The following is a 12,062-nucleotide window of genomic DNA, read 5'->3' as shown; positions in this document are numbered from 1 at the left end:
TACTGGACCCATGCTTTCTATTTGGTCCAAAAGTTTAAGAATAGATTTTTATCAAATCATGTGCTTTACATTGTTGAGAAAACATTTAGTTACAGTATACCACTCTCTTAATAATGGAGATATGAATACAATGCAGGACAGCAAACTCGATTAGGTAACCATAGTGATGTAAGGTAAAATCTAAATCAAAAGTAATCTTTCTAGTAAAACTACAGATGTAGGGTTTTAATTTGAGCCTGTTTGCTATAGCAGGAAAATAATCCTGCAGCAACAGAAAATCTGAATTATTATGCAAATTATAATTAATGGATATTTTTGAAGGGGTTGATTCATTTTTCATAAGGGAAAATAAAGTCTGAAATTTCATAGTGGAAATTACAAACTTCCGAAACCTTTTTAAACCTCAAATACACTACAAGTTTTAAATTTCCTGTATCAACAGGGTGATCAAATTAAGATCCTACATCTTTAGTAGCCAGTCAGGTTTCGGGATGGAGTCGTTATATAAGAATGGAATGAGGCTGGATCCATCCATCCATACTTTTAGTTTACAGACATTTAGATATTTTCTTTATTGTTGTTTTTGTTCTGTTTGATTTTAGTTTCCGTTGTCTTTTTGTTTTTCTTTCTGTTTCTGTTCCACTGTTCCTCATTGGATCACAGCCCAGAGGTGTGATTGGCCTTGCCTTGCAGAGCTCGACGCTGATTCGCTGAGGGCTGCCACACCCACACAACAGGCCAAACCCTTGACCTATAAGGGGGTGGGGCATTCCAAGGGGTCAGGCTGTGGCTGAAGGTGACAAATACCCCAAATACTGTGACAGTAAAATAAAGGCTAAATCTTTATTTTATTTTACATCTGCTTTAATGTGACTTCATTGTGTTATCCTTGATAGTCTTTGCTGATTAATAAATTCCATCAATCAATTCATCATCGCCCTGATGAAACAGCCTGCCGAGAGCAGACAGTTATTATAAAGCTAAACTGATTATTAACAAATGGGACATCCTCAACTAAAAGAACTGAGCTAGCTAGAGTCTGAAAGAATCATAGGTGTAATATGCAGTTCATACAGAGACCTGGAGATTCAGGAGCCCTTGACCGACATAATAACCCAGAGATGACTCATTAGTCCAGTCATCAGTTCCATTCTGATAGCTTCACCGCTGTCCTTAGCTATGACCAAATCATTTGGAATGACTAGTTTTCTATTGCAAAAGGTATATACATTATCATAGACTATAGTACCGCTAATGGCCTTCAATCAAAATAAAGATTTAGCCTTTGTTAGAATCCCTCCTGTATCTATGACTATGGTCTGGTCAGCTTTTGATGTTGTGTTCTTTGTGGTGAGTTTGACCAGAATGGTCTGGTTGGCTGGTTGGAGGTGTTTTCACATGTTTTTACTGTGTTATACGGTTTTCCCTTTGTTAAGGAACTGGTGCTCTCACTCTCCCAGTCTCACCACCTGAACAATGGCAGTGAGAGTGATAGGGACAACCTTTTAGTGTTTCCAGGTCTAAGAACTATTAGATGGACTTCATCTGTAATGTTGAGTCAATGAGATACTGTAGTGCCATTTAGTCACATCAGGGTTGGGGTCAATTCTACTTCAATTCAGGAAGTAAACTGAAATTATTCATGAGGAAAATTGGCATTGGAATTTCAGTTTACTTCCTGAATTAAGTGAAAACCTATTGCCACAACTAGCCTTGCTCTCCTCTCATCACTGTAGGGCCTGCTTGACAGACTCATGGTGCTTCACCCCCAATTGTGCCTGAGGCTACTGTATAGGCCCCTCTCTCTCTCTCTCTCTCTCTCTCTCTCTCTCTCTCTCTCTCTCTCTCTCTCTCTCTCTCTCTCTCTCTCTCTCTCTCTCAGGTTGTGTGTTTTAGCTTACATCAGCTAGAAGGGCCTGTAGTGTAGCTTTGCGTCCCAAATAGGGTGCCATTTGGGATGCTGGCTAGTAGTGTACAGTGCCTTCGGAAAGTATTCAGACCCCATGACTTTTCCCACATTTTGTTACGTTACAGCCTTATTCTAAAATTGATGAAATTGTTTCCCCCCCTCATCAATCTACACACAATACCTCATACGACACTTCAAATTTCACACACCTGTATTTGGGGAGTTTCTCCCATTCTTCTCTGCAGATCCCCTCAAGCTCTGTCAGGTTGGATGGGGAGCGTTGCTGCACAGATAGTCTCTCCATAAATATTAGATCAGGCTCAAGTCCAGACTTTGACTGAGCCACTCAAGGACATTCAGAGACACTTCTGCGTTGTCTTGGCCGTGTGCTTAGGGTCATTGTCCTGTTGGTGTCACGTCTGCTCCCGCTCTTCGCTCCCCTGGCACTTGAGGGCGCTAGGCTGCCCTGCATCACGCACACCTGCCTTCCCTCGTCACGCTCATCAGTGATATTGGACTCACCTGGACTCAGTCATCACCTGTTTATTTCCTCCCATATATTTGTCAGTTCCCAGCTCTGTTCCCTGCTGCTGCATTCATAGTTTTTTGTCTGTATTACTCGTTTGCTGACGCTGTTCCTGTCTCGTTCCATGTCCGTTCTATATTAAATGTTTGACTCCCCGTACCTCCTTCGTGTCTCCAGCATCATCCCATGTGACAGTTGGAAGGTGAACCTTCACCCCAGTCTGAGGTCCTGAGTGCTCTGGAGCAGGCTTTCATCAAGGATCTCTCTGTACTTTGCTCTGTTCATCTTTCCCTTGATCCTGACTAGTCTTCCAGTCCCTGCCACTGAAAAACATCCCCACAGCATGATGCAGCCACCACCATGCTTCACCGTAGGGATGGTGCCAGGTTTCCTACAGATGTGACGCTTGGCATTCAGGCCAAAGAGTTCAATCTTGGTTTCATCAGACCAGATAATCTTGTTTCTCATGGTCTGAGAGTCTTTAGGTGCCTTTTGGTCTTTTGGCATTGCTCTGACATGCACTGTCAACTGTGGGACCATATATAGACAGTAAAATGGCCAAATCGCCCCTAGTGGCCTCATGGGTGAAATGTTGTTAATAGTTTTCAGATTTTCATAATTACTAAACTTTTTTGTGTTTTTTTTGCAGAAAATCTGATGTTTCTATGTCAAACAGTTGTGTTATATTTCAGTCTTCTGTGATGTATATAAAGTCTACTATTGGAACGCAAACTGAAAATGTAATACATTTCAACTCTATATCTGACATGATACAGGTGTTTTCAATTTTTTAAGCCCATAACCATGTGTGTGAGCTGTATACTTTTGTTTCAAAGTAGATTTGTTTAAGACTACCAAGAAACACTCTGTGTGACCCTGATTTAGCCCACTGCAGTAAAAGGTTAAAGACCATTGAAATCCTTGCTGCTTGGTTGATTGAAGTCGCCAATACTTTCCCACTCTGCAATGGCCTCCTTACCACATGCCCCTAGCCCCTTAACCTGATGCTTAAACTCAGTTCCAGGGTTCCTATTCCATTTCCATGGATAAAACAGGGATTATCCAAGAGCTATGGTCCAATGAGTATGTAATATTGTTAGGATGTACATGTTAGTCATTTAGCAGAAGCTCTTATCCAGAGTGACTTACAGGAGCAATTAAGGTTAAGTGCCTTGCTCAAAGGCACATTGACAGATTTTTCACCTAGTCAGCTCAGGGATTGAAACCTTTTGAGTTACTGGCCCAACGCTCTTAGCCGCTAGGTTACCCTCCGCCGCTATGTAGACGGTGATGCCTAGTTGGCGGCAGCTGCTGTACTGTGCGTGAGAGTGGGGAGCAAGGCGGAGCAATAAACAGTATTACTTACCCCTGTCAAGTCCTCTCAGTTCTTCACAAGTGCATAGGGCATAGTTTAGGGGTTGATTTGGGATGGGCCATTGTGTGTGAGAGTGGGGGGAGAAGCACCCGTTTCTTTGAGGTTGTGTACTGTTAACTGTTCCTGTGTGTAATTCTACTGTACTCAGTGTCTCTCCAGTGGTCCTTCCAGTACCATTCAGTACCAAATAACTACTGAGTCCGATCTCCCTCTAACCCTCTTTCTCAACCCTTTACTACTGTCAGTGTGTGGTTAGCTGTATATGACTGTATGTGACTCTCCTATTTTATTGTAATGCTGTGTGAATATGATAACATGATTTTTGTCAAAACAAAATGACCAACATGTACATATTTACCTGTATTCTTTCTCTTACGTTCCATTAGTTTGTCTGTCTTAGATTATATTGGAAATTATGCCTCAGCCAAGAGTGACAGACATGGAGAGACAATGTTAGAGGGGCCAGGGTAAGGTTCTACAAGTCTGTTGGGTTTTAATATGAACTTTTACAGGTTGTAACCTCTCTCCTTCCCTCCTCCTCTTGCTCCTCCTGCTCCCTGGTCCCCTTCGCCCATCTGTCTGTATTTGTATTGAATCAGTCGTGTGCTGTGGCAACACTTTTCTGCCGATTTCCCCCTTTGTCTTATGCCTCTCTCTCTCTCTCTCTCTCTCTCTCTCTCTCTCTCCTCTTTTTTTTTCTCTCTCTCTCTCTCAACCACAAGTTTCTTTGCAGGTACAAAGGAGTTTGTCACATTTCTCCCATCTGCCCTAAAATAACAGAAACAATCCCTCCTCCCGCAGTCTATCTTTTACTGCTACTAAAACACTACGCACATAAAACCTATACTAAACATTGACCTTCTCTCTCAATGTGTATACATATATAAATGCAATATTATACATGTATATACATGCATATAGATTTATGTGTGTATGTCAAGCAACTCTCTCCACCCAATGCCAGTCCTATTGCTCCAAGGGCACTCGTCTGAGTCTCTTCTACCTTTAGAGAATATTCTCACTACTTCTAACAGTTTGGAACCTCTTTTGCTTCTCTGTTTGTGTGTAGGTGTCTATAATCAGTCTGGTAGCTAATGCACTGGGCTACTCGGATCTAGGTCCTATTAAATCACTAAGGACACTAAGGGCCTTGAGACCCCTCAGAGCCTTGTCACGTTTTGAAGGGATGAGGGTAAGATCCAAAGCTAAGTAGCTGATCCTTACGCATGCCCATTCAACAGTATTAAAGCATGCTAGAAAGTGAAATATTATAAAAAAGTAACCAAACAATTTTTTTGATGACAAAAACATTCCAAAATTAATTTATTGGGGGATTTTTTAAATATAAACTTTAGGAAACTAGCCAAGACAAGAAGTCACATTTCCATGCACACAAATCTTTTACCATACTTCACATACTATTTATAAACACGTCATGATGCAGCTGGGAGTGTGAAGTAATGTTAAGTATTAATGCTACAAAGTGATACAGTAATACCATTAGAAACTATTTCCCTGGTTTTGAATGAATCTTTAAAAAAAATAATCTAAATACTAATTGATATTTTCTGAATTTCTACTATCTACAGGAATAAAAATAAAATAGAGAGTGGAACTAGAGGAATATGTCACAAAGCAGCCTCATCACATTAAAAACCAAGCTGCCTCCTCACATTAAAAAAAACCAAGCTGCCTCATCACATTAAAAACAAAGCAGCCTCATCACATTAAAAACCAAGCTGCCTCCTCACATTAAAAACCAAGCTGCCTCATCACATTAAAAACAAAGCTGCCTCATCACATTAAAAACCAAGCTGCCTCATCACATTAAAAACCAAGCTGCCTCCTCACATTAAAAACCAAGCTGCCTCATCACATTAAAAACAAAGCTGCCTCATCACATTAAAAACAAAGCTGCCTCATCACATTAAAAACCAAGCTGCCTCATCACATTAAAAACCAAGCTGCCTCATCACATTAAAAACAAAGCTGCCTCATCACATTAAAAACCAAGCTGCCTCATCACATTAAAAACCAAGCTGCCTCATCACATAAAAACAAAGCTGCCTCATCACATTAAAAACAAAGCTGCCTCATCACATAAAAACCAAGCTGCCTCATCACATAAAAACCAAGCTGCCTCATCACATAAAAACAAAGCTGCCTCATCACATAAAAACAAAGCTGCCTCATCACATAAAAACAAAGCTGCCTCATCACATTAAAAACAAAGCTGCCTCATCACATAAAAACAAAGCTGCCTCATCACATAAAAACAAAGCTGCCTCATCACATTAAAAACAAAGCTGCCTCATCACATAAAAACAAAGCTGCCTCATCACATAAAAACAAAGCTGCCTCATCACATTAAAAACAAAGCTGCCTCATCACATAAAAACAAAGCTGCCTCATCACATTAAAAACCAAGCTGCCTCATCACATTAAAAACCAAGCTGCCTCATCACATTAAAAACCAAGCTGCCTCATCACATAAAAACAAAGCTGCCTCATCACATTAAAAACAAAGCTGCCTCATCACATTAAAAACCAAGCTGCCTCATCACATTCTAAACAAAGCTTCCTCATCACATTAAAAACCAAGCTGCCTCATCACATTCAAAACAAAGCTGCCTCATCACATAAAAACAAAGCTGCCACATCACATTAAAAACCAAGCTGCCTCATCACATTAAAAACCAAGCTGCCTCATCACATTAAAAACCAAGCTGCCTCATCATATTAAAAACAAAGCTGCCTCATCACATTAAAAACCAAGCTGCCTCATCACATTAAAAACAAAGCTGCCTCATCACATAAAAACAAAGCTGCCTCATCACATAAAAACAAAGCTGCCTCATCACATTAAAAACAAAGCTGCCTCATCACATTAAAAACCAAGCTGCCTCATCACATAAAAACAAAGCTGCCTCATCACATTAAAAACCAAGCTGCCTCATCACATTAAAAACAAAGCTGCCTCATCACATTAAAAACCAAGCTGCCTCATCACATTAAAAACAAAGCTGCCTCATCACATTAAAAACCAAGCTGCCTCATCACATTAAAAACAAAGCTGCCTCATCACATTAAAAACCAAGCTGCCTCATCACATTAAAAACCAAGCTGCCTCATCACATTAAAAACCAAGCTGCCTCATCATATTAAAAACAAAGCTGCCTCATCACATTAAAAACAAAGCTGCCTCATCACATTAAAAACCAAGCTGCCTCATCACATTAAAAACCAAGCTGCCTCATCACATTAAAAACAAAGCTGCCTCATCACATTAAAAACCAAGCTGCCTCATCACATTAAAAACCAAGCTGCCTCATCACATAAAAACAAAGCTGCCTCATCACATTAAAAACAAAGCTGCCTCATCACATAAAAACCAAGCTGCCTCATCACATAAAAACCAAGCTGCCTCATCACATAAAAACAAAGCTGCCTCATCACATAAAAACAAAGCTGCCTCATCACATAAAAACAAAGCTGCCTCATCACATTAAAAACAAAGCTGCCTCATCACATAAAAACAAAGCTGCCTCATCACATAAAAACAAAGCTGCCTCATCACATTAAAAACAAAGCTGCCTCATCACATAAAAACAAAGCTGCCTCATCACATAAAAACAAAGCTGCCTCATCACATTAAAAACAAAGCTGCCTCATCACATAAAAACAAAGCTGCCTCATCACATTAAAAACCAAGCTGCCTCATCACATTAAAAACCAAGCTGCCTCATCACATTAAAAACCAAGCTGCCTCATCACATAAAAACAAAGCTGCCTCATCACATTAAAAACAAAGCTGCCTCATCACATTAAAAACCAAGCTGCCTCATCACATTCTAAACAAAGCTTCCTCATCACATTAAAAACCAAGCTGCCTCATCACATTCAAAAACAAAGCTGCCTCATCATATTAAAAACCAAGCTGCCTCGTCACATTAAAAACAAAGCTGCCTCATCACATTAAAAACAAAGCTGCCTCATCACATAAAAACAAAGCTGCCACATCACATTAAAAACCAAGCTGCCTCATCACATTAAAAACCAAGCTGCCTCATCACATTAAAAACCAAGCTGCCTCATCATATTAAAAACAAAGCTGCCTCATCACATAAAAACAAAGCTGCCTCATCACATTAAAAACCAAGCTGCCTCATCACATAAAAACAAAGCTGCCTCATCACATAAAAACAAAGCTGCCTCATCACATAAAAACAAAGCTGCCTCATCACATAAAAACAAAGCTGCCTCATCATATTAAAAACCAAGCTGCCTCATCACATTAAAAACAAAGCTGCCTCATCACATAAAAACCAAGCTGCCTCATCACATAAAAACTAAAATAATAATTAAAAAAAAAGGTTTTAATGATTGGCTCGAGAGATAAGGTGAAATTATTATTAGTTAAAGCTCCATGTAAACAAAGCCAAACTACATACCATTTCATAAAGCATTTGAATCAACAATTCGCTGTTCATTTGGCCTGATTCTCAATCTCTGCTGCTTTGATTCTCAATTCCCCTACCACTACCTGCACCCCACCTGGTTGTTGTCATCCTCCTCTATCTCTTTATCACATTCAGTCCTTTTCCATCTCCCTATACTTAGACTGGTTTGAACTTACTACCCTCTCCACCTCAGTTGAGTCCTCCACCACCAACCTCCACCCCACCCTGCCTCTCCTCCTACCCTTCCACTGCTCACTCCATCCTGACTCAGTCTGTCTGCTCCTCTTTGTGTCCTGCTTGTCTGGGACTGAGAAAGAAACCACACATACACTCCACACTCACATTGTTGTGGGTGTGGAATATTTGCTAAGCTTCTGCCTGTGTCTTTGTGATCATCACTTTAAGGGCTGAATCGCAGAGATGGGTTAAGTCATGTCAGTTAGTTCAATGTAGACCAGACACCTGAAACTGCCGGCACACGTGCCAGATACGTCTTAAGTAAATGCGGACCAGATTCAGTATCTTAGCTTGTTTGTCTTCTTCTTAACCCTAAGTCAGAAGCTTAGGAAATATGCTGATAGGCTGCCATCTCACAAGGCATTACTGTCCCCATGTCATAACACGACACGTTGCATAGCAACCATACTGCAGGTCTTATAGAGTTTCCTGCTTCCCATTGCCTTCCACTCCCGCTAGGTTGAAAATATACAGGTTAAGACAACTTCATCACAGATTTGGGACCATAGTTGCAAAGAGTTATTGGATACGGTGATATTTGAATCCCGTTGTCTTAACCTTTGTCATATTCAATCTAGCTTTTCATTCCTACTTCCTGCTTCCTGTTGCCTTCCATTCCCACAGGAAGTGAATCTGGGAGGCAACATTGTTTAGCACACTGGAGCGCTCTCTTATATTGTATCTTAAATCTTATATTTTCTTATAATAGAGGAGTGAGTTGGGTTGGGTGGGCAGCAGGGCCGATATTATATTAACTTATTAGGACAACACTAGTCTTTCTTAACCCCTAGACAGTCGCAGAGCATGTCCCCTCTTCCTCTTCATAATGTCCCAAAAATGACAGACCATGTGTGGTAGACTAGATGTGTGCCATGCACCACTGTTAATACGGTACAGGAGAGGTTAGCTAGCTAATCATCAATTTGACTGACATTTCCATTCATACTGAAGTGCCCATCCATACAAAATATCCACTGGCTAAAATATGACAGTGACGTTGCAAATACGAGCTGATGACATCACAAAACCTTTAGGCCCTGGATAGGCTTTATGGTTGTTTACTACTATACTTATGAATGAGTCTACATCACAAAACGTTTACATGGCAGTCTGGTTTGTCCACTTTGCTCAGAGATGAGACTAGCGTAGAATTAGAAGGATTTTGTTTCTATGGCGGCTAGACTGGTCAAAATTCCAATATAATATTTTGGTGAAAAAAATCATGGTACATTCTTAAAGGAACGTTGTAGTCAAACATTGCATTACCCCTATTAATGATCTCAGTCAATGATGGTGGAGGTGATGGTGGCCCAGTAGGCTAATACTTGTAGCAGTGAAAAAGCAAACACAATATAATTAGATCCTGTCTGTACTTACTCACCAATTCAATACAGTGTTGTCTACTGTATGTTCATCAATTGATTTGCCTATTTTCTTTTCTTTACCCAAAAGGAAAATTGACAAATCAAAGTGGTAAATAAATGGATAGGGAATGACGAAAATGGAGAGATGACACCAACAACCATACTAATGAAAGAGATTCTGGAGAGTTAGAATGTTGAGAACTCCTGCTGACTTGATCTTCCTGGCTGTGGTCATGGAAGGTTGTGTGGTGGAGGAGGCCGATGCAAGTCAACAGCTCTGGGAGCGAGCAGCATAACACAGCTTTCATTTGAATATATTGCTATGCTTAACATGCAATGATGCAATGGGCTGTACCTACCTACCTGAGTGCCTATAGTCACTTGTTAAATGCTTTATCTGTTACTATGCTGCTTTGTAGCCTCATTGTTACTTTTGAGCAATGCAATGTACAAGAATGACACAGTCGCCAAGTCATCCTCACACTTGTCTTACTACATATTTTCTAATGAGCTTGCACTCTAGTCTTTGGTTGCATTTTAATGTTTAGTCACAAAAAATATTTGTTGTATTATTAACTTAAAATGTATTTAAAAAATACCTTCTAGCTGCATCATGTCAGACTTGCAGCAGACACATTAGCAGGAAACAGATCCTGAATTACAGACCAATCACACAGAGACTTTAGAACCATAGAACCATATAACAGATGTCTGAGTTCTTAGAACAGAGGTCTGAGTTCTTAGAACAGTGGTCTGAGATCTTAGAACATAGGTCTGAGTTCTTAGAACCTTAGAACATAGGTCTGAGTTCTTAGAACAGAGATCTGAGTTCTTAGAACCTTAGAACAGAGGTCTGAGTTCTTAGAACAGATGTCTGAGTTCTTAGAACAGTGGCCTGAGATCTTAGAACCTTAGAACATAGGTCTGAGTTCTTAGAACCTTAGAACATAGGTCTGAATTCTTAGAACAGAGGTCTGAGTTCTTAGAACAGAGGTCTGAGTTCTTAGAACAGATGTCTGAGTTCTTAGAACCTTAGAACAGATGTCTGAGTTCTTAGAACAGTGGTCTGAGATTTTAGAACCTTAGAACATAGGTCTGAGTTCTTAGAACAGAGGTCTGAGTTCTAAGAACAGATGTCTGAGTTCTTAGAACAGATGTCTGAGTTCTTAGAACCTTAGAACAGATGTCTGAGTTCTAACTCTACACAATCCATCCTTGACTGTTCTTAAATGTTGTGTCTGAAGATACCCAAGTGTCAAATCCACTTGTCTGATAGATATATAATATATAGACAAGAAACCTTTTGGCCGGTTATCTCTCTATCCAAAACATTTCTCTATCTGTTTGTTTATCGATTTGAACGGTTCTTGAAATTGCACCACAATGCCATGTAACAACATGCATGTACTCAAATTGCCGATGCACATTATGAACTTTTGAAAGCCATTTTCCCTCATTGTTTTGATAAGGCATGAACCATTTTATTATATAATGCATGGCTAATATTACCTTGAACACTTTGAATCTTTGAAACAAGTCAAATTCTACCGCCTCAGCAAGTAGTTCATTCTCTCAGCATGTGTGCAGGGATGTGTTCTCCAACAGATGTAGGAACTTAATTCAAGCCCGTTTGCTACAGAAGGAAAATAATCCTGCAGTAGCAAGAAATGTGGATTATAATTAATATAATTTTTTTGTAAGGGTTGATACATTTTTCATTAAGCCAAATCAAGTCTGGCATTTTATTTTGGAAATTACTAACTTTAGATGCCTTTTAAAACATTCACTACAAGTTTGCATTTCCTGCTGTGCAGAACAATTCTCAGCAACAAAAAATAGTTTGAATTAAGATCCTACATCTGTATGTGAGAGGTGGGAGGTGTGATATTACTGTCATGATGCGGTATACTGCCAACTCTACGCATTGTGATCATTCCTCTCAAACGGTAGCTTTCTCTTTACAGCTTCTGCATTTTTCATGACAGATTCTTACATGTATTATTAGAGGTCCTATGTGCTTTATTTGTATTCTAATTCAGTTCATTTCAGTCAGATATTTTTTATAATCTGTTTTTGGGTTACTCACACAGAAAGAAATTGGCACCCAACAACCTGAAGGTTCCCTTTGTGGCCGTATGGTGTTTATCCAACTCCAGTGCCATAGCAGCCAGTTAGCAGCCAGTAACTCCAT

General features: G+C 39.9%; 1 protein-coding gene across 6 annotated transcripts in view; it reads left to right on the top strand.

The window, feature by feature from the left end:
- The window catches only part of LOC106572732 (sodium channel protein type 8 subunit alpha), a 126,323-nt gene that overhangs the window by 96,942 nt on the left and 17,319 nt on the right, over window positions 1-12,062 (top strand). For all 6 annotated transcript variants that reach the window (XM_045696377.1, XM_045696375.1, XM_045696376.1 and 3 more), the window contains one exon: window positions 4,880-5,002. In XM_045696377.1, the coding sequence (XP_045552333.1) occupies window positions 4,880-5,002 (123 nt within the window). The remainder of the gene's footprint in view (window positions 1-4,879; window positions 5,003-12,062) is intronic.

This window comes from Salmo salar, chromosome ssa15, assembly GCF_905237065.1.
Source record: "Salmo salar chromosome ssa15, Ssal_v3.1, whole genome shotgun sequence".
Classification (NCBI taxonomy): Eukaryota; Metazoa; Chordata; class Actinopteri; order Salmoniformes; family Salmonidae; genus Salmo; species Salmo salar.
This window is presented reverse-complemented; position numbering and strand designations above follow the sequence as displayed.